The sequence below is a fragment of the Daucus carota genome, chromosome 4 (genome assembly GCF_001625215.2).
Source record: "Daucus carota subsp. sativus chromosome 4, DH1 v3.0, whole genome shotgun sequence".
Classification (NCBI taxonomy): Eukaryota; Viridiplantae; Streptophyta; class Magnoliopsida; order Apiales; family Apiaceae; genus Daucus; species Daucus carota.
The window spans coordinates 44,319,371-44,342,071 of record NC_030384.2 but is presented as its reverse complement, the minus strand read 5'-3'; the positions used below and the strand labels follow the sequence as shown (position 1 = coordinate 44,342,071).

General features: G+C 34.7%; 4 protein-coding genes across 4 annotated transcripts; 3 read left to right on the top strand and 1 right to left on the bottom strand.

Moving 5' to 3' along the window:
- The first annotated feature begins 43 nt into the window (after positions 1 to 43).
- On the top strand, positions 44 to 5,495 carry LOC108218428 (calcium-dependent protein kinase 7). Its single transcript, XM_017391356.2, has 8 exons — positions 44 to 799; positions 1,667 to 1,790; positions 1,880 to 2,023; positions 2,951 to 3,103; positions 3,234 to 3,349; positions 3,485 to 3,652; positions 4,312 to 4,542; positions 4,949 to 5,495. Exons 1-8 carry the CDS (start codon positions 308 to 310, stop codon positions 5,102 to 5,104), a joined length of 1,584 nt encoding a protein of 527 aa, XP_017246845.1. The 5' UTR covers positions 44 to 307; the 3' UTR covers positions 5,105 to 5,495.
- Positions 5,496 to 7,278: 1,783 nt separating this feature from the next.
- LOC108218427 (probable galactinol--sucrose galactosyltransferase 2) lies at positions 7,279 to 13,351 on the top strand. The gene is made up of 14 exons (XM_017391355.2): positions 7,279 to 7,414; positions 8,117 to 8,321; positions 8,495 to 8,736; positions 8,982 to 9,072; positions 9,336 to 9,384; positions 9,480 to 9,571; positions 9,657 to 9,764; positions 9,951 to 10,073; positions 10,510 to 11,062; positions 11,462 to 11,529; positions 11,633 to 11,767; positions 11,917 to 12,134; positions 12,646 to 12,734; positions 12,820 to 13,351. Exons 2-14 carry the CDS (start codon positions 8,131 to 8,133, stop codon positions 13,129 to 13,131), a joined length of 2,271 nt encoding a protein of 756 aa, XP_017246844.1. The 5' UTR covers positions 7,279 to 7,414; positions 8,117 to 8,130; the 3' UTR covers positions 13,132 to 13,351.
- Positions 13,352 to 16,963: 3,612 nt separating this feature from the next.
- LOC108218429 (polygalacturonase) lies at positions 16,964 to 19,634 on the top strand. The gene is made up of 9 exons (XM_017391357.2): positions 16,964 to 17,455; positions 17,599 to 17,724; positions 17,862 to 18,029; positions 18,330 to 18,350; positions 18,458 to 18,665; positions 18,749 to 18,830; positions 18,918 to 19,026; positions 19,110 to 19,226; positions 19,327 to 19,634. Exons 1-9 carry the CDS (start codon positions 17,126 to 17,128, stop codon positions 19,558 to 19,560), a joined length of 1,395 nt encoding a protein of 464 aa, XP_017246846.1. The 5' UTR covers positions 16,964 to 17,125; the 3' UTR covers positions 19,561 to 19,634.
- A 1,047-nt stretch (positions 19,635 to 20,681) lies between these two features.
- LOC108215805 (small ribosomal subunit protein uS5w) lies at positions 20,682 to 22,241 on the bottom strand. Its single transcript, XM_017388379.2, has 2 exons — positions 21,455 to 22,241; positions 20,682 to 21,012 (listed from the first exon to the last, which is right to left on the bottom strand). Exons 1-2 carry the CDS (start codon positions 22,109 to 22,111, stop codon positions 20,854 to 20,856), a joined length of 816 nt encoding a protein of 271 aa, XP_017243868.1. The 5' UTR covers positions 22,112 to 22,241; the 3' UTR covers positions 20,682 to 20,853.
- Between the last annotated feature and the right edge of the window lie 460 nt (positions 22,242 to 22,701).

Genomic DNA, 22,701 nt, shown 5'->3' with positions numbered 1-22,701 from the left:
ACCCAATTTTCTTGTTTTGAGTTCTTACTCCATTTAACAGCAAAGCAAACACCAAACACACATTAATAATGTACACTTAATTAACATGTACATTTGCGGTAGATACAACTTGTAAGGTGTCTTAACAAATAAGCCAAACGTTGTTTGACCCTCCTTTCTCTCTCTTAAGATTCCATTTTTCATACTTTTCTCCCTCTTCTTCTCCATTTTTTCACCCATCTCCTGTTCAATCCCCCATTAATCACTTAAAAATCCAATCCTTTTGCTCTAAATCACCAAGATTTGTTGTTTTAGTTAGTAATTTGAGATGGGTAATTGTTGTATAACACCCTCAGATTCATCTAAGGAGAAGAAGAGTAAAGATAAGCCCAACCCATTTTCAGGTGAGTACGCTGGCAACAATGGTTACAAATCATCTGTTCTTGAAAACCCAACTGGCCATCAGATAGAGGAGACTTATAAGCTTGGTGCTGAACTGGGGCGTGGTGAATTTGGGGTCACTTATTGCTGTACAGATAAGTCTAGTGGTGAAGTGTTGGCTTGTAAGTCAATTTCCAAGAAGAAGCTGAGGACTAAAGTTGATATTGAGGATGTGAGGAGAGAAGTTGAGATTATGAAGCACTTGCCTGTTCATACTAATATTGTTACTTTGAAAGATACTTATGAGGATGATGAAGCTGTTCATTTGGTTATGGAGTTGTGTGAGGGTGGGGAGTTGTTTGATAGGATTGTTGCTAGAGGTCATTATACTGAAAGAGCTGCTGCTGGTGTTACCAAGACCATTGTCGAAATTATTCAGGTATTATCCTAAGTTTGTACTTATGTCTTTATGTATTGATTGCTAATTGTTCTTAGAATTTTGTTTGATCCGCATCTTTATGTGTATACATGAAAGTTGGATTATGTGAAATTGTTTGATAGATGTTTGACATGGTGTCTTGATTGAAATTCTTATACTCACTTGTAGTTTTGGATGAGTTAGGGCACAATGTTTCTTGAAAGTCAACTTAGGTTAATCTCTTGCAAATCTTGTTCTTATCATGGTTCATAAGTGAGATTGTTGTCCTAACAATACTGGATTAACATTTTACAGCCAATTATTTTTCTTATTGTTTGAACTTTGAATTTTAAATTCAGATTAGGTAGGCTGTCTTTTGTGTAATTTTTTTGGGTATGTCTGTGCAAGCTTCTAGATTTGAGTGGTTGAAGTGCTAACATCCGACTTCAACTTTCTACTGAATTGTTGACTTTCAGCGCGACATTTAATTTCCAGCATGCGCTATAACAAGTTGCAAATGGAATTCGATATACCCTTTCCTATATTCAGATCTGAATTGAAGCATAGGAGCTACCCTGTGCAACTTGCTTGATCTTAATCTCTAATGTCAAAGTAGAAATTTGAGTGCTGACATCCAATTTGTCTGTTGCTGAATCACTGCCTTTCAGCCTGTACTTTTTTAGCTTTTCTAACATATGCTATAACAAGTAGCAAGTGAAGTTTAATACAGTACCTTTTCTTTTATTCAATCTGAATTGAAGCATAACTGCATGAGATTTACTCTGTCTGTTGCTCTGTCTTAAACTGTTTTGTCAAAAAGATTTTTTAGGTCCTCATCATCATCTTAAGTTGATTTTGATCTTTATGGATATACAAATCGATATGCAGATGTGCCACAAGCATGGGGTAATGCACAGGGATCTTAAACCCGAGAACTTTTTGTTTGCAAACAAGAAGGAAACAGCAGCCCTGAAGGCGATTGATTTTGGATTGTCGGTGTTCTTTAAACCTGGTAAGTTTAGCATCTCATTAATTAGCTCATGGAAGTGGAAACATCACCTGCTTCATTGACACTAGCTGACTCTCATTTAATCATAACAGGTGAGAGATTTAATGAGATTGTTGGAAGTCCTTACTACATGGCTCCAGAAGTGCTAAGACGAAATTATGGTCCAGAAATAGATGTTTGGAGTGCTGGAGTAATCCTCTACATCTTACTATGTGGTGTTCCACCCTTCTGGGCAGGTACGTCTCTTTCTTACCAATTTAAAATGCCATAACTTATCACCTCTTTTTTTGTAGTTTTTGTTTTATTAAAATCACTATATTACTATGTTGGTGTTCCACCCTTTTGGGCAAGTCCCTCTCTTTCTTGCTGAGTTGAAATACCATAGGTTATTTGTATTATTAAAGAAGAATCAGTGTTTCCATTGTCTGTTTCTTGCTGAGCCAATACCATTACTTTTTTGGTTTTTTTTATTAAATAAGTATCGATGTTATGCATCTACACCTCCATGCAATGCATATCGAAAGAATAACAGGGCCTTCATTTTGCTCTACACTTCTAAATTATGATCTTGTAACTTATCTTGCTTGGTGCTAAAATTAGTACATCCAAGCAGAGAGCAATGCAGTAGGTTCCATCTGTAGCCTGCAAAGTAAGATGGGCATAATAATGAAATATGAACATGAGCTTATAACTGAGTTCGAGTCTGAGCTCCTTTGGGCCTGCTGAACAACTCTGAATGACTATGGAGTCTGGAAGGTTCATTTCAAAATTGCCCTTCCATAATCCTTTACCAAAATAAGTAGAAGGATCTTTAACTCAGAGGTTAAGGATATGAGCCTATACCGTGTATAAAATATCTAGGTATCAGGACAAAAGATTGAAGGTTGCCGGTAACATTTTCTAGCCACTAATCGAATCTGTTATTAACTGTCCTATTTATATACACTGTAACATGTATATAAATTAATAGCCTCAGGTCCGGAGAATTTTATTAACTTACTGAGTTTAGAAGCAAACTGTATCTGTTATGCTGGAACCAAGAAAAATATAAATAAATTACCAAGTTTAAAAATAAACTGTATCTGTTATGCTGAAACTGAACAAGGATATAAATCGGTGCTGGTCTATCAAATAATACAATATATTGGTCTGTAAATGTGCAGAAACTGAACAAGGAGTTGCACAAGCTATCATACGATCTGTTGTCGACTTTAAAAGAGATCCTTGGCCTAAGGTATCTGATAATGCAAAAGACCTTGTGAAGAAGATGCTCAACCCTGACCCGAAGTTGCGGCTTTCTGCTCAGGAAGTGCTTGGTAATTAGCGATTCAGTAAATAAGCGAGTCCCTTGTTTGTGAAATATAATGTTCTATTGTTTGTGAAATTCTTGAATCTTGATTGTAATATTCATTAATATTTAAGATGCTGCCCTCTACTTGATTTCAGATCATCCTTGGATACAAAATGCCAAGAAGGCCCCTAATGTTAATTTGGGTGAAACTGTGAAAGCAAGATTAAAGCAATTCTCAATGATGAATAAGCTCAAGAAAAGAGCTCTGCAGGTATTTACCTACAGCTTCACCATATGACACATTTATTCCATATGGTTTTCATACTTCAGAAATTTTATTTTTCTGATTGCATCTGCCAATATATTCCCATTCTCAGCTATTCTTAACTGATGTTGCGAATTGCAGGTGATTGCTGAGCATTTATCAGCTGAAGAAGTAGCAGGCATCAAGGAGGGATTCAAAGTTATGGATATTAACAATAAGGGGAAAATAAACATTGATGAATTGAGAGCGGGGTTGCAAAAGCTTGGTCAGCAGATCCCTGATGCAGACCTTCAAGTTCTTATGGATGCTGTAAGTATTAACGTATCTTTAACTGAATATACAACCTTGAGTTTCCTTATAAGGCAAGGGGCTTGGGCTTTATAGCCCGAGTACTTATATGTTGAGGTGGTGTTCTCTTAGATAAAATGCACTCATGCAACAAACGAGTCAACTAGTTTGCATATTATAGTTCAATCACCCGGGGAGTAACATCTATTTGACTTTTTTTATGCCAAAATTGTTTCTTTATCCTCTTTTTTTTTTATTTATAAAATTTTATATATAGTAAAACTTGAAAATAAGATGACTAGAGGTGCTCACTGACATTCTCCAAGTGGAGACTAGGCCTATCCGTATGTCTGTACTTTAAGTAGCTTCATTTCTCTGAATACCTAGTTCACTAGTTGTGTCATATCTGACGCATAGAGAAAGCATATCAAGAAAAAGTTAGTTAGGTTTTTGTTTACATTAAAATCAAAGATAGATATTAATAGTTCTGGTTTGAAGTCAAAGATATAATAGATATTGATAAAAGTACGTACATACGACGTATCAGAACCAGATTTTATTTTGCTTGTTTGTTTTTTTAAGTATGTAGATCTGTATGTAAAAATTCTTGTAATATTTTGAGTTTAAAGGTTTTCCAGTCACTGTTTCGTCTGCAATTGTAAATAGTTTTTATTCCACAGGGTGATGTTGATAAAGACGGGCACCTGAACTATGGAGAGTTTGTAGCAATTTCTGTCCACCTGAAAAAGATGGGCAGTGACGATCACATTTATAAAGCATTTGAGTTCTTCGACCACAACAAAAGTGGATACATAGAGATCGAAGAGCTAAGGGAGGCCTTGGCTGATGAAGTTGACACCAATAGTGAGGAAGTCATCAATGCTATTATTCAAGATGTTGATACAGACAAGGTTTGTGATTATATCTTCTCTTGTCATTATATATATTCAGTGTAGTCCTGTCTAGTATCATGTTTGTCCCATTAAAAGAATGTTTACTTTAGAAAAAGTTCATTTTCTTTTGTACAACTTTTAGGACTTCATGTGTTCCAACATCTTGGTTGGCGCTCTAATAAGGGCTTATAGCTAGCCTAATATTTTTTACCTTAAATTTTAAGTATGCCACTCATTCTTCATACTGCTTTCTATGATCATTTTATTTAATTTAGGCTGCAAGATATATGGAAGTTCATTATGTGCATTAGGGATGTACTTTTACTTTACATAAATTTCACTGTATGTGGAATGCTATGGTAGTATTCGTGCATGCTTAGTATCAGAACTCTTCAATTTTATTAATATAAATGGGCACCTGCAGGATGGACGCATAAGCTACGAAGAGTTTTCCACGATGATGAAGTCTGGTACAGATTGGAGAAAAGCATCAAGACAGTATTCACGAGATCGGTACAATAATCTAAGCTTGTCACTCATGAGAGATACATCAGTGAAGGTGAAGGATGAGATCAGATAGCTCCGCGACATATTATACCTCCGGTAAGACTGGAGTTCTAACGTGTCCTTGATCGATTAATTTTTTCTCGGGTTTATAATTATTTTTTTGGTAGACCCTTCTCTATCGGGATAACTAGAATGCAGGTCCCAGGTGTTTATGTTATTTTGAAGTGTTGTGTATTTTCATTTGTTTGTGGGGAGAGCTAGTTGTTTAGCGGAGTTTGATGGAGGGTTACAGAAGGGGGGGTTTATTTGTGGGTGTAAATAAGTTGGCTATATTTCCACTCTGCACTAAAATTGTTTCTTTGCTGATTTCCTTTTTACCTTGGTTGCTTGAAGCATTTCTGCCCATTTGGTTTTACCAAGGAATGCAATTGTCATCTGACTTGGGGCCAAGTCATTTTCTTTTCTCTTACGTGTATAATTGAAATACATGTTGTATATGCTGGAATTTCAAATATCACATGTCATATTTTAACCGGCTAAAATCTCGTTATTTAACTGACTACAATCTTAAAATCTATTAAATATAGTGACTTGTACATTCTAAAAAATTTCAACACATTCCAAATTGAATGAATGTCGTGAAATTGGATTATGGTTGATGAACGGTGTATATTTTGTTTTGCAATACGGGAAAATTATATTGACCAAATTCGTTATTTAAAATCAAAATCTAGGAAGCTATGGAAAAAATTAAAGGACTGGAAGCTTTTAAATCTATTTTTATAATCAGGCTGTGGCATGGCTTAATTCGAAAGAGAATAAACATTCCAAGTCTTTTTTTTAAGAGAAACATTCCGCTTTCTGAACGTCAAATCCTCATTCTATTCGGGCCCAAAAATTGGCATAAAAATATACTCCATGGTTCCACCAACATCATTCCCTAAATAGTAATGGGAAACAAAGCACGATCGTGCATCTTGCAGTGGTGTCTTGTCTGACCTGGTAATTATTTTGATCTTATTATTACGAGAAATTCATTTCTCGAGAGTAGATCTCATCTCGTTCAATGATTGAACTTCAATCTTTAATAATGGTCATGGATAGCATAGTAGAACAATAAAATGTGCATCATAACATTTGTGCAGTAACATAAATTTAAGGTAAATTAAAAATTGTAAATTGGAGCAGAAATAGTTTGAGGATGACAGGAAGAACGTGACTTTTCAAATATTTTGATCGGAGGCGTGGAAAGCGAGAAAATACATGTGAGTCTAGTGGTAAAGTCCAAAGTGAGGTAAACGTCTCTCACGTTTGTGACTGTACAAATATGTCCTGGTGGGCCATCCCCCAATCATACTCTTAATCTTTGATTATTTATGCTGCCTCCGTGTCCCGTTATTTTATCCGCTTGTATCTATCTCCAAATAATTGTGGCTTATGTGTTTTTTGTATGCTTAATTTATCCTCCTAGTAGTTGTCCATATTTTATCACAATCATTGAACGAATCACTTCCGTATTACTCCCTCCATTCCATTTTAAGTGTCATTTTTTGACTTGGCACAACTATTAAGATGTGCAATTATTAAGTTATACTATCATTAATATAAGTTTTATTTTCCAATTTGGTCCATCAACCATGAATAAATTTCAATGAGAGTTTCAAAGGTAGGGGTATTGAGGTAAAAAGAATACTCCACTTGTATTGAGAACATAAGCGCTTGTCTTGAAAATGTAAATGTTACACTTAATTTGGAATTCAAACCCGGTCAAAATACGACACTTAAAAAGGAATTGAGGGAGTACTATTACTTTGCTTCTCATTTAAAAACCAATTTTTTTTAATGAAAGATCTTCTTATAACACTCTCCCCTTCTCATGGGTTATATAGGTCTGGAACGCAGGACTCGACAGTATTTTATTTTATTTATATATAAAATATAGTTTTTATAAATAATCTTAAGTTTCTTTTCTTTTTAAATATAAAACAAATATATATTATTTAGAAGAAATAATTTTTTTAAAAATAAATTATAGACCTGTATATTATAAAAATCTTAGATATAAACGGGATCCAGGGAACACCTTTTACTAATATTAAATACATAAAATATGTACAGAAATTTACTAAAGACAGAACCCATATTCCAAATCACAAAAAAGAATACGGTACAAGTGAAAGGCACGTAACTTAAGTAGTTTTATTATTGGAATTAAATAAATTTATAATTGAATTTTATACTAATTTTTTTATGCCCATTACAGCATAGACACACCGCAGTCACGCACCCGTATATATAAGCATATTAACATTTCCCAGATTATAAAGAAATCTGCTTTGTTGTGTTTGTTAAAACATCCCTGGAGGAAGCAGAAAACTTGCTGGTAAATGTTTCTGCTGCATTTCTTTTTATTCATTCAAGCAATGTGTTTATGCTCAACATATGCCATTCATGATTTCATGGGGTTCAAATTATATAATTCTAGAAATTTATTTTGTGGTGCTAGAAATCTATGGACAAACATGCTGACGCTACTCCATTTTATTCAGCAACAAAATTTGTTGCAACAAATTTCATTTTGCTGCTTGCAAAGCTTTCTTCATAGTCATGTACAATGCTACGTGGAAAATTAAGGACATGCCACGGCATGAAATCGAGCCTATTTCACTTCGCACTAGGAATTTGTTTTTATTTCACTCTAGATTTTGATTATTTTTGCATACCAGTACTTAAGGAATTATGATACAAGAAAATCTTTACCCCTACGGTAAATTGTTCTTGTAATTGCTTTGATTCTCAAGTACAAGAAAGTATCTGCAACTCTGATTCTGCTGCAACTTTGGTTCAATGCATTTATTTTTTCGAAAAGAAAGATGAAATTGTTCTGCTTGCATTCCCACTCAGAGCTTACATATTGTTATTCAGTTTTAGGGTATCATAATTTTTTTTGTGCTAAATTTTAGGGTATCATAAATTATTGTGTTCTCTGCAGTTTTATTTGCAGCCGTTGCGTTAGCTGTGCATATAATTTACTTTTCGGGTTTTATTTTGACATCTGTTGTATGTTTTGTGCTCTGGATTGTAGTTCATAACAAAAACATGACAATTACACCTACAATTTCCATCAATGATGGTGAACTTGTCATTCATGGAAAGACAATATTGAAGGCTGTGCCGGACAATATTGTGCTGACTCCAGGATCAGGCGCGGGCTTGGTGGCTGGTGCTTTCATTGGTGCTACTGCCCCAACTAGCAAAAGCTTTCATATCTTTCCCGTGGGCATCTTCGAGTAAGAACTAAATAATTTTATCTCATTTTGTGTGATGATTTTTTCGATTGATAGTAATTAGGATGCATATGAATTCTATAACAAAGTAACTCAAATTCTTGGTTATTTTGAGGATGAAATTAAAAAGTTCAGTGGTAAACATAACGTCATTATTTTCTAATTACCAAAATCAGGGGGCATCGATTCATATGTTGTTTCCGCTTCAAGTTATGGTGGATGACTCAGAGAATGGGATCATGTGGCAAGGATATTCCATTGGAGACGCAGTTTATGCTTGTTGAGAGCAAAGATACCAGTGAAGGCGAATCTGAAACAAAAACTATCTATACTGTTTTTCTGCCACTTCTTGAAGGCCAGTTCCGTGCTGTTCTCCAGGGTAACGATAAGAATGAACTTGAGATTTGCCTCGAGAGTGGTGAGTTTTCTAGATTGCTCAAGCTCAACTCTGCTCATTGCATAATTACAGATAGGCAAACCTTAAATGTCAATCGGAATAAATATCTATTGCTAATGTGAAACCTCAGTTACAATAAATATGTTTGGAAGTGAAGTTTGTAGACATTTATTTATTTATTTATTTTTTTTTGACAGAAAAGTTTGTAGACATTTAGTGAAAGAAGCCGGAAAGAAACATTTTGAATGTGTGTTTTGAATTTTCAGGAGATGATTCTGTTAAAACCAAGGAAGGGAATTCCCTCGTATACATGCATGCTGGGACAAATCCCTTTGAAGTCATTAACCAGGGTGTGAAGTAAGTGCAAACCCTGTCTAAAGTTTTAGATAGTTTCCTAATGTTTGTGCCAGTAATACTGTAATAGTACAAGAACATAAATATCTGGAAAGTATATTTACTTAGCAAGATGATCAAGTGATATAGTAAGACTGAGATGCTTTCGTTTTTGCCTTTCCGGATTGTTATTGTATACTAAAAATGTATACATAAACTTTAGAAACTGTTGAAATTTGTCAAAATATGATCCTGGTGTCACACTGAAGTTCTCACTTGTTTAACAGAGCTGTTGAAAAACATTTGCAAACATTTTGTCACCGTGAGAAGAAAAAGGTCAGAGAATTCTATGCATTTGCTTTAAATCGAGTAACTCTCCTAGGGCCTGTAATTAGAGTTTTTTTAATATGTTATCTTTTTGGAATCTACAGTTGCCTGCATTCCTAGACTGGTTTGGCTGGTGTACATGGGATGCATTCTACACCGATGTCACAGCTGAAGGTGTTGAAGATGGGTTTAAAAGGTAAATAAAAATAAGAAACTAAAACAATTTCGGCATAATACTGAAAGATAAATGAATACTAATGAATTAGTGTTTAATGCTGCAGTTTCTCTGAAGGAGGAATTTCACCTCGTTTCCTAATTATTGATGATGGATGGCAACAGATTGGGACTGATAATAAGGATAGCAATTGTGTTGTACAAGAAGGCGCACAGTAAGTCACAATAGATGTGGGCATGTAGCTCTTTCTAACACAACCTGTTTCAATTAAAAGTTGTGCAGTAGTTTGATTATATTATTTATACTTAACAGAAATTGCATCATGTCTTTAGGTATCTTTATTGATTGCACAATCTTAGTTCGGATTTTCATCTAACATTGTTCTTGATTGAAATTACAGGTTTGCCAGCAGGTTGACAGGAATCAAGGAGAATGAAAAATTTCAAAATAAAGAAAATACTGACAACCAACCCCCCGGCCTGCAGCTCATTGTGAATGATGCAAAAAACCGTCACAATGTGAAGTATGTCAATTTTTTTGCTAGACTGCCTGCTTTTATTTGTCTCTCTTCCAAACTTTTATAACATGACATTTTATTTTATTTTTTGTATTTGTAATCCCTTTTATGGAATTTCTGTTAAGTAGGGGAGGTTAAGTAGAAACGATAACTCACTTTTCAGAGTTGTTTATCAGACCTTCTATTCCATATAATAGTCTGAAGTTTGTTTCCTTCTCTTCATGGCCCCTACATATGCCATGATGTTTTGCTAAGTTATTGCATTGCATACAACATGTAATCAATGATCTTGCCTTACTTTAAGAAATATAAAATTGTATCGACTTCAAAATGGGACAAATTCTACTCGAAACTTGTAGAGTCTATCAATTCAGAAGAGATGAACTTGCTTCATCACGTACTGAATATTCTTTTTTGTTTTCCCCATTTTTCATCGGTATAGGTTTGTCTATATGTGGCATGCTATAACAGGATATTGGGGTGGAGTTAAACCAGATGGAGCGGGCTTGGAACACTATGACAGTGCTTTGGCATACCCTGTTCAGTCTCCTGGTGTACTAGGAAACCAACCCGACATTGTCATGGACAGTCTTTCTGTGCAAGGCCTGGGTCTAGTGCATCCGAAGAAAGTATTTAATTTTTTTAATGAGCTTCATTCTTACCTTGCTTCATGTGGAGTAGATGGAGTGAAAGTAGATGTCCAGACCATTATTGAGACTCTTGGTGCTGGTTTCGGTGGAAGAGTTTCTATTACGCGCAGCTATATCCAGGCACTTGAAGCCTCCATTTCAGAAAACTTCCCTGATAATGGTTGCATTTCTTGTATGAGCCATAATACTGACGGACTGTATAGTGCAAGGAAACTTGCTGTAGTCAGAGCTTCTGATGACTATTACCCTCGAGACCCTGCTTCTCATACTATACACATTTCCTCAGTGGCTTACAACACTTTGTTCCTTGGAGAATTTATGCAACCTGATTGGGATATGTTCCATGTAAGTAGTCCCCAATTTCATATCAAGAGACGTTAATTTTTTTTTTTTTTTTTTTGCAGGAATCCAGGGTTTTTGTTTATGTATAGACCATCATAGTATCACACTTACATAGTTACATTTACATACATGATATCATATGGTCAATTGGCTTATGTTGATTTATTTATTTTTGTAAAAATGAAGAGTAGTTAATCTATTGGTTTAGCAAAACTCACCTGGCTTTAAGAGCTAGCAAGCTGAAACTATCATGTAATTATTAGAACAAGAAAAAGTTCTGTTAATGAAGTACCTGCAGTGAGATAATGACTATGCATCACATAGACCAATCTAATTAGAATTCATCTGTCAAAGACTAATAGTTTGGCAATAAAAAATTATGAATATTTATTTTGGTTGCAGAGTCTTCATCCAGCTGCTGATTATCATGCTGCCGCTAGATCAATTGGAGGCTGTCCAATATATGTGAGGTAAAATGACCTCAGAGGCTGAGACCTTGATAAATTTATTGATTTTGTGTAAACCTCCGCGACTGAAGTCTGATGTGCTTCTTCTATTTTTGCTTTTATAAAGTGACAAGCCTGGCAACCACAACTTCGATATTCTCAGAAAGTTGGTACTTCCTGATGGATCAGTGCTCCGTGCTCAATTGCCTGGCAGACCCACACATGATTGCCTTTTCACTGATCCTGCTAGAGATGGAAAAAGGTTGCTACTTTTAATTTCGTGAAACAGGATTTAAACTTGTTTCTGTACTTGTAGTTAGTAATACTCATTTGGATTTAAATAACAGCAGATCGCAGGAATTTGTAATTCAGAGTCTAATTAGCCAACATCTTCCTTCATTTTTTTTGCAGCTTGCTTAAAATTTGGAATGTAAACAAGTGCAGTGGTGTGGTGGGTGTGTTTAATTGTCAAGGGGCAGGTTGGTGCAAGGAGGTAAAGAAGATTCGTATTCATGACACCTCTCCAGAAACACTCACTACTACAGTGAAAATTACTGATATTGATAGCATAGATCAAGTTGCCGGCCCATGCTGGAAAGGGGAGGCTGTAATATATGCTCATAGATCAGGTAAATTATCCAAGCTAATTTCGGAATGTGGTTACAAATTATCAAATGTTAGAAACTATTATATTCATAGTTTATGTTATAATGGTACTCTGTTAGCATGTACTACATAAAAGTTTAGGCATATACCATAAACTAAAATAAATAAAAAGTAAAATACTTCAATAGTTATATAACCCTAAACCTTTTTTTAATCATGAGCAGGGAAGGGTGTCCAGCATTCACTAGGATGAATAATAATAATATCTGACATCATCGTAGATGATACTATATGTCATTGCATGTGTAAAGAAATCTGGCATAGATGGAGAGAAAGTTATCGAGGAGAAAATTAAAAATAAAATAACATATCATAGTCAAGTTTAGAATTAAGATTTTGTAGTGCATCTTTTGTTGAGGTATCAAATGCAAGGGAGTTTGGCTCTCGTCTCCTTTTGCATCAAAGTTATCTTATTGTCTAGAGTGTCAAACTGCAAATGTCCAAGCTTGAACTTTTTCATGTTCGGTGTTTCAGGGGTGCTTACTAAGTTACCAAAAGGCTCTGCAATTCCAGTTACTCTCAAAGTTCTTGAATATGAATTGTTCCACTTCTGTCCAATTCAAGTAAGTGTCGTTATGACTGCATTTTTTTTAAAGATCCAGATTGTTAACATGAAATCTGAGTTAATGATCATACTTATTATTGCAGGAGATTGCATCAAACATATCTTTTGCGGCAATTGGTTTGCTTGACATGTTTAACACAGGCGGGGCTGTAGAGGAGTCTAAAGTCAATCTTGCTAAACCAGAGCTCTGCGAGGAAAAGGCAACTGCAGTCATTGAACTGAGGGTTAGAGGATGTGGCCGTTTTGGCGCTTATTCATCTCAACCCCCGCTGAAATGCAGAGTGGAAAAGGTGGACGCTGAGTTCACCTATGAGGCCGCTACTGGACTAGTGACCCTGACTCTTCCTGTCCCCGAACAGGAGATGTTCCGATGGCATATTGAAATCAGTATTTGAATCACTCAATAAAATTGTCAGACAGAATGCAGTAGCTAAAAACAAGAATGCAGACTACTCAATAAAATTAGCTGGAGAATGTGGTTGTAACTTATAGAAATGAGAATGCACTGGTTTCTTGCTGGCCAAGAGGCTCAGGGTGGATGATTTGTCAGCTATTGTCACTTTATATAGTCTATAATGTTAATCTTGCAATATTAAAGATCTTTATCCGTTTTTAGCGTTGTTGTACAATTATTAGTTTTCTTGCAAATGGTTGTTTATATATTTGGAAAATCAATTGACACGTCTCCCAATTATTCCAGTTTTATTATCTAGCATGAATAATATTAAAATTATTTGGATTGGATTCTTTCATTAGAAAGATTCTGAAGGACTGAAAAATCTTGTTGGAGTGACCTTCTTTTTAAAAATCCTGAATAAATTTTTTTCGTATTTTGTTTCAGAAAAAATAAAAAAAAAATCGTATTCCAGGTTTTTTAATATTTTAAATTATTTAAATCATATCTTTTCATTAAATTTTTTTGACAGACATGAGAATCTTGTTGGAGTGAACTTCTTTTTAAACTGATTGAATATGTTTCGGTCATAACTACCAAGGAGCAACGCGTAAGCTCGTGATTGTATAATCTAGTAAACTATAATCAAACCATTCCCTAACATTAGTGATTAAGCGACGTTGATGATAGTGCTACCTATAATCAGTCCTAAGGGCGATGATTATGTCTCAAGTCGACACATGCAAACACAAACGATAAGGGAACATCGAGATTCCACACACAACTTAGGCTTCAAGAAACTCAACTAAAATCTAGAAATGAATCATGGCGCAGACAAAGAGTCCCTTAAACATGAATAGCTATCTCCTCTACTCCAATCCTATCCCTTTTGGAACTTTCTACTACTTGCTACATTTATATATATATATATATATGTAGGATTACTGAGCTTTTTAATCTTAATTCTGTTAAATATATGTGGTTATTTAATCTTCACATCCTAATTACGCAAAATGTATATTAACCATGCACTAAGTCAACCGTAATTAATAATTAGAGTGCAAATGTTCCTAACAAATGGATTACTAACCAATTAAAACCCTAGCTGTGTCGTCATCTTGAAGTTGCAATCTGCCGATTATATATACACGCATGCATATAGGCTTGATCTAGCTATGTAAATATGTAATCATGTATAGGATTATCATTAGTGGGTGGTTAAATAGTAAATACCTTAGAGCAAGTCCAAGAGATGCCCTATATCATGTCCTAAGTTATAATTTAGGGCAATTGATGAAAAAACTTGATCCAACAATGTCCTAGTGATGCCTTATATCACTAGGACAAACTCCTCAAGCCTTATTTTTAGGGCACATCTCTCCTTGCCCTATCTTATTTTTTATTATAAATTCTCATGAACACTCTCTTTCTCTCTCTACTTTTATGTTATGCTTTAATGATGAAAAAGAGTTTTTAATAATAAAATATTATACATATTGTGAGAATAAGGCACATTGTTGGAGTTCAGTTTGGTAAAACATGTCCTAAATCACTAGGACATAATATTTTATATTATATTTAGGGCTTTCACTAGGACACTCTTGGACTTGCTCATGCAATAATTTGTACACTGATAACAAAATATTTTTCCGAGAACAAAAGCTAATTTTCATAATTTCTGAAAGTATAATTTATCCATTTCATGCATATACAGAAAGAATTTGATAAATTTGTTCAAGTTATATAACATATCATATGAACAAATTAATACAGTGCACGAAACAACATAAACAATTAATTAATTTCATATTCAATAAATTTCGGATCAAGTACCCTATAATATGGGAGCAGTACATAATTAGCAAAATTTAGCAAAAGGGGAGAAACTTTCACGAAGAGAGTGAAAGGGAGACTTAACTGCTATACTATGTTATCTATATTTGTTATGAACTATAAATCTATAATCTACTCTAGCTTCTGCATCCCGGATTATTTCTCCAAATTTATATCAAATTTTTTCAGTTATCAGTATTTTGTAATATTCAGCAACCAGTATTTATAGCAATCTAGTTAATAGAATGGATTAAGTTGCAACTTTTTGCGTTTAGCCGTTAACTGGAGATTCCAAAGGAGCAGGATATAAAGGTGACGTGAATAACTAGCTAGCTAGTTTGGGGTTAAACGGGGTCATGCGATAATTAGTTGAATTAATGAATGGGTATCAAATAACTTTGAATTTTGAAATTGAAAAATATTAATGTTAGAATAAAAAATTCTCACTATTCTTCAGATTCATGAATCGGAATCCCAATTCAGTGCACATTTCTTCATCAAGAATCGTCATGAAATTTTTTGATCCCAGTTCAAAGTATTATACTTTCGTGCAGGTTTAACAAGCAATTGATATGGGTGTAATACGTCGTAATTATAGCCATTTATATATAATATTGATAATAAAAAAGTTTGACGGGCCTTCTCAAATAAAATGATACGCTGCTTATGTCACAATAATAGTTCTATTTTAATATATATAGTGAAAATAACTGAATTATAAATAAAAATAATATAGGTTCTAGAGAAGACTTAGAAAATATATAATTTACGAAAAATTTGGAACAGTTTAATTTTAAACCAGTCAAAACATGATACTATAATTAAGATCCGAGGAGTATCATAGTTCAATACTGGCTAGCTAGGTTCATGGTCCTGCTATGAATTGTTTAATTTCGTACTCGGTGAAAATACAAATCAAATAAAAAATTAAGTGGAGTATTGCATAATTATACTTCCTTCTTCAAATTTCGCCGTTAAATTTCGATCATAAATTTGATACTCTATATGATATAATTGAAAAATATATGATTAATACAATCAAAGAATATATACATTTCATTTTTAAAATATACTAGCCTTTAACCCCGTGCAAAGCACGGGCGGATATATGATTCATAATTTATTAATTATAATTTAATTTTTAACACCATTTTATTAATATTTTAGTATTAATAAATTGGATTTTAGTTAAATTATATTAACCAACTCGTTATATCTTCTAACGGAAATTTAGCTTTCACAATTTATTATCTATCTATAAATATTTTTCTATATTAATATGTGACAGTTTATTATTCAATTTAAATCAAATTTTTCATATTTCATATATCTTCATATGTTACGTAATGGCTCGTGTTTGTAATGAAATATAATACGTAAGTGTTAAATTTCGAGTAGAATACGTTATAATTAAAAAGTTGCGTCTTTAATTGTTTATATGTATTTTAGACAAAAGATATTCAAAATTGTATATTTATAATTAGTTATACGTTTATCCATAAGTAATTTTTAATATTAATATATGTTATTAACAGTAGTTTCACCTTTTTTTAACTAATTATTATAAATTATATTTAAAAAGATATTAGTATATATAAGGAGTGTTTTTAGTATATGAAACTGTTTAATAGATATCTAGTTGTAGACTTTTAGTTTTAGAGGAGAGTACCGAACCAAAATTTTGTACGACTACAAATTATACCTATGTTGGCTTTTTATAGTATAGTATAGATATTTGTCAGATTGTTTTGAAGTCTAAAACAATAACATGTAAAGTATAGTACTAGAAAATTGTTAATTTGAGCGGAACAAACTAAAATTATGGAATAGAGCCAATAATATTAATTAAGACAAAGATACTGAACATGAATGCATGGGTACTCATTAGATTGAGAAGCTATCCAAAGAAAAGAGAACATTTCGTCTAAATCTCTCCCGTGAAGTCTCTTTCACCCACACCCTACCCTAGCTCCTCCCTACATATAGAATCCATCATCACAGTGCTTTTTAGTTGTATGATTTTCATTCTACCCCCTCGTCCTTCAACAAATTTCCTAGTTCTTGCCACTTCTATATATATGTACTAATTTTCTCCATGCAATAAAGCTCGTCGCATAATAATCCTTCATATTGCAAAGGAAACATTTATTTCATAATTACAAATGGCTCCACGCAGTCATATATTCCACTTGCTCATCATTATTGTTCTTGTATACTCTATGATCTCGCCCTGCTGTAGTCTTGAAGACGAAGTGCAGCCTAATATTAATGATATACATCTTTTTAGTGATCCTGATCGAGAAACTGGATTCGACTCTCGCGCATACCCTTCACCGTTTTTAAGCTCGGATGGCGTGTCATCGGACATGGCCGAGGTTATTGAAGGTGGGATTTCAAGTTACTTGGAAAAGCTTGCGGCAGAAAGTGCAGCTAAAATTGTGAGTGTCAAGAGTTATGGAGCTAAAGGTGACGGTGAATCTGATGACACAAAGGTACGCAAATGCATGCATATTACTCATAAATCATAATTAATTATTTACCTATCGATAATCTCTTTCTTTTTTTTTAAAAAAAATCTACTAGATAATTCTTACGTGCAATATTTATCGTACTTTCGTTATTCACTGATCATCAGGCATTTAAAAAGGCGTGGGATGAAGCTTGTTCTTCGGGAGCAGTTTTTGAGGTACCGGAAAACAAAAAGTATCTTGTGAAGCAAATCAGATTCGAAGGGCCTTGCAAATCTGCCATGGCTGTGCAGGTAACACAAATCCTCGTCTGTGCTTTACCTACAGTTTACCATGGTAATATAGATATTAATTAAGCAGAATTATTTTTATATATTTTCGGATGCATATATGTGTGAAAATAACAATTAAACTACTTCATAATTAACAGATCTACGGTACCATTTTAGCATCGGACGATAGAGGAGACTACAAGAAAGACAAGAGACACTGGCTAATATTTGATAGTGTTGACGATCTTGTAGTGGAAGGGGGTGGAGTTGTCGACGGTAATGGCAAAATTTGGTGGAAGAATTCTTGTAAGGTCCATAAATCCAAGGTGAGCTACTCCATTTTTGGTTAGTTTAATAACTTCTAATCATGACAAGAAAATTGAGAATCAGAATTGATCGATTGACGTGTCGATTCAAGATATATCGGAAATTTTTTCGATAAACCGGAGATTTTTAGTCGAATCAGAATCGATGAAATATTTTTAAGTATTAATCGGGAATTATTACACTACTTCTAATATTATCAAAAATCTAATTTTTCAATTTTTTTTACTTTTATATATGTTTATTTCCTTGCTGTAATATTTAACAAACTAATCACTGACTGACTGATTTTGTTTCTGCAGCCCTGCAAGGAAGCGCCGACTGTACGTAAATAATCTACCAGTACTAACAAGTTCGGATATTTTATAATTGTAGTCTGTGTATGTTGGTTTAATGGGTTATACATATTTGCATGGACATGTAATTGCAGGCCCTGACCTTCTATAACATGAAGAATCTGACAGTGAAGGACCTGAATATACAAAATGCACAGCAGATACAAGTATCGTTTGAGAAATGTGAGAAAGTGGAAGCTTCGAATCTCACCGTCACGGCACCCGGAGACAGTCCTAACACCGACGGGGTCCATATCACCCGCACCCAAAACATGCAGCTATCCAGCTCCGTTATACAAACTGGTGTGTGTGTGTGTGTTTGTGCAGTTCATAGTAGTGAATAAATGATACTGAGTACTGACTTTGTTTGGTGCATTTGAATATAGGTGATGATTGTATTTCTATTGAAAGTGGAACTCAGAAGCTGAAAATCACAGATATAACCTGTGGACCAGGTCATGGTATCAGGTACATACAATCTGTTCTTCTATCAGTTTTGTTTTAAGTCTGTGTGCACAAACTTTTTTACTATCTGATTCGTTTTTGTAAGTTCAGCATCGGAAGTTTAGGCGATGGGAATTCGGAAGCTCATGTTTCAGATGTAGTTGTTGACGGAGCTAAGATCTCTGGAACTTCGAATGGTGTCAGGATTAAGACGTATCAGGTTAAAAATAAGCTACGAAAGCTAAAATCAGAATGTTGCGGAAATATAGGTGCTTAACTTCACTATGCCTTTGCCTATTGCAGGGAGGATCAGGAAATGCAAGCAATATAAAGTTTGAGAATATTGAGATGGAAGATGTGAAATACCCCATCATCATAGATCAAAACTATTGCGACAAGTCCAAACCATGTAAAAAACAGGTCATGATATTTCTAAGAACCGTATATGCTTAACAGTCAATTAGCACCTCACTCCCTGGACTTATTTCTTTTGACATCCACGGACTTGTAAATTCAACAGAAATCAGCAGTTCTGGTGAAGAACGTGGTGTATCAGAACATAACAGGAACGAGTGCGACGGATGTGGCTATTAAGTTCGATTGCAGCGAGAGCCATCCCTGTGAAGGAATTGTTCTCAGAGATGTAAGGTTAAGACTAGAGAAAGATGAAGTTGCCCAAGCTCTCTGCAATAACGTCGAGCTTCAACAAATTGGAACTGTTTCTCCGAGCTGTCCTGATATTCAGGACTTGTGAATGTTCTTGGCGAGCTCAAGGAATATATACACTTACTCTGCATATTAAATTAATTATTAATTTTATTGGGGGTTTATGCATTTTTAAGTATATATTATTTGTACATAGATTCCAGTCACTGAATATACGTTCTATGTTAGGGTATTTCTAGTTTTCTTCTAGTTTGAACCCAGGTTTACTTCTGGAATAAAATACATACAGCTCTGCCTTTTCTCTAAAATGAGCCCTTACTTTTCACTAAATAACTTAAATTTTCAGAAAAGAGCTCCCCAAAACAGGGCCAATAACTTCCTAGTTCGATTTATGTCTACTCTAGTACTCTGCGTGCGTATATTAAGTTTGGGTAGATTTTGAAGTTCCAGAGGACACAACCTGTTAAATAGTACATTTTATGATTAAATTTTAATTGCTAGTAATTAAAATTATTTTACATATACAGAAACAATATATAAACATGGAATATATAATACATTTCATTATTTTAACTTGTAAAGGGATACACAACTGTAAGCCGCATCCAGCAGCACAATTTAACACAACTATAACCAGCATCAGCAGCACAACTCTAAACAAACTCTGAACTGAAGCTTACAAGATGCCCTTGAAAATAAAACATCTTCGACGTTTTCTTACATAAACTCATAGATCTTCAGGCTACTAGATAAAGATCTTCAGGCTACTTGGTACTTTGAGCTAGAAAGTTGCAACTGAAATTGCAAATTCCTCACAGCGACATAATCATCAAACAGGATAAATTTTGCTCACACATTTATACTGAAGCATAATAACCCCTAGCACTGGGTTGCTCGAAAAGGACCAAGATTCATTCAAAAATTGCAGTAAACTGAGTTACAAACACACATACAAAATATGTTTGCGTTATTTAAATAATCATTGTTGGCTTTCCGAACTCCGATTTACATTTCTTGCTTCTATCTAATTCCAATCAAACCAATTTTTTGACCAGACAAAGGAAACCTTATACTCTCTTTTATGCAATTAATGCTTTCTAGTCTTTTGATGATAAATGCATCTCAGTAATTTCTGTAATATTTTCCAGAAAATATATCTTCATCATAATGAAACTTTTAGCAATAAGAATATTGTCATGCACAAACAGAGAAACCAACATCAAGATAAGTCTATTCAAAATTTGAAAGTGTTGTCTAAGCAACACATTATAAAAGTTAAGACAATTCTAAAAGAAGCCAGAAATTTTGGAAAAAGCAATAAACTAATATCAAGATGTTCTAAGCAAAACAGACTCTAACCATTGGAAAGAGCAAAAAGACATCACGCCTCAACAACAGGGTCCTCAGTGAAGGTGATTTTAGATACTGGCTTGGCCAAAAGATCAGTATATTCTTGGTATGGAGATTTAGTGAATCGAGTCTCGGTCCAGAAATCTGGAGTCAGGAACCCATAGGTCTTCAGCAAACAGTCAAAAGTAGCCTGCACAAATTAGGAATGGAAAAAATCAATGAATAATCAAATATTAATGTAAATACATTAATGTAAATACATTAATATGCACTAGGAAAATTCCGTATATGTATAAATTGTCAGAACGATGTTAAAACACTCAACAAACAATAAAGTGCCTACCCAGTATTTGAGATCGAATGCCATGAGAAATTTTGCAAATTTAATATGGGTTTAGAAAGCAAATAAAGCAAAAATTACATTTAAATACCACTCAGCTTTCATTGTCAATATTTGCCCGTAGAGAAGTTTTTACAAGACATGATTGATCTAACCTCAGAAGTATCAAAAGCGTCATACACATTACAGCAACAAATTACACTAGTCACATACATAAGCACATATCAGTCAGAAAAAAGCATAATATTAATCAGATCAACATAAAAAGAAGTGCAAAATTACGAAAAATGACCTTGACAAAGTTTCCAAGAGTCTTGGTCGAGCCACGAGACGAGGTAAATACATCATCAATCCCAGCGAACTGCAGCACCTTCTTCGGCACCCGGGCCGCGACAATTCCAGCTCCACGAGGGGCAGGCACCATCCTAACCGTAACCGAACCACACTTCCCAGTAACCTTACAGGGCACAGTATGTGGTTTCCCAATCTTATTCCCCCAATACCCTCTCCTCACCGGAATCACAGACAATTTCGCCAAAATAATCGCTCCCCTAATAGCAGTGGCCACTTCTTTGCTACACTTAACCCCCAATCCAACGTGTCCATTCCCATCACCAACAACCACAAACGCCTTGAACCGGGTCCTCTGACCGGCCCGGGTCTGTTTCTGAACCGGCATGATCTTCATCACCTCGTCTTTAAGCGACGGTCCAATGAGCAAATCAATGATCTGGTACTCTTTGATTGGGAGAGAGTGGAGATAGATCTGCTCGATTGTTTTGATCTTGCCGTCGCGAACGAGACGGCCGAGCTTTGTCACCGGGACCCAGGCGGTTTCTTCGTCGTTGCGACGGCTGCCACGTCGACGTCCACGGCCGCGATCGCCGCCGCGGCCTCCACGGCCAAAGCCTCTACCGAAACCGCCACGGTCACCACCTCTTTCAGCCATGATCGGTTTTGTTTGCTTCCGAAATTAGGGTTTGAGATGCAAAAATGCGAGTGAAGAAACAATGGAGGCGTGGGGTTTGCACTGGTGATACCGAATATATATCTCTATTTTTAGGGATTTCGTGAGTTGGGCTTTCAAATGGGAAGGTGTCCATCATCCTATTTTTTACGGGCCGGAGAGAATGAGAATAGGTCCAAAGGTCCTGGCATCTTAAATATTTGAGGCGAACGTTAAAAAATATATAAATTAGGTTTGACTAAAAAAAATATTACGGCGCTGTATTCAATTGGGATTTGAATAGATTGTTTTTACTTGTATGATATTATGATTTTTTGCGGATTTTTAATAAAATATCGCAGAGTTGATAAGATTTAGGTACAATACTTCAAAATCCCATTGATTGTGGTGGGATTTCAAAAAACTTAAAATACACTGAAGAATGCCACAAAATCCATTATTTTATGAAATGAGAAAAAATTCATCAGCATTCGAATACCATCAGATTATAATGGATTTTAAACAATCCCAATTGAATACCATTGGATTTTAAAGCATAATTTAAAATCTTAATTGAATACCAACAGATTTTG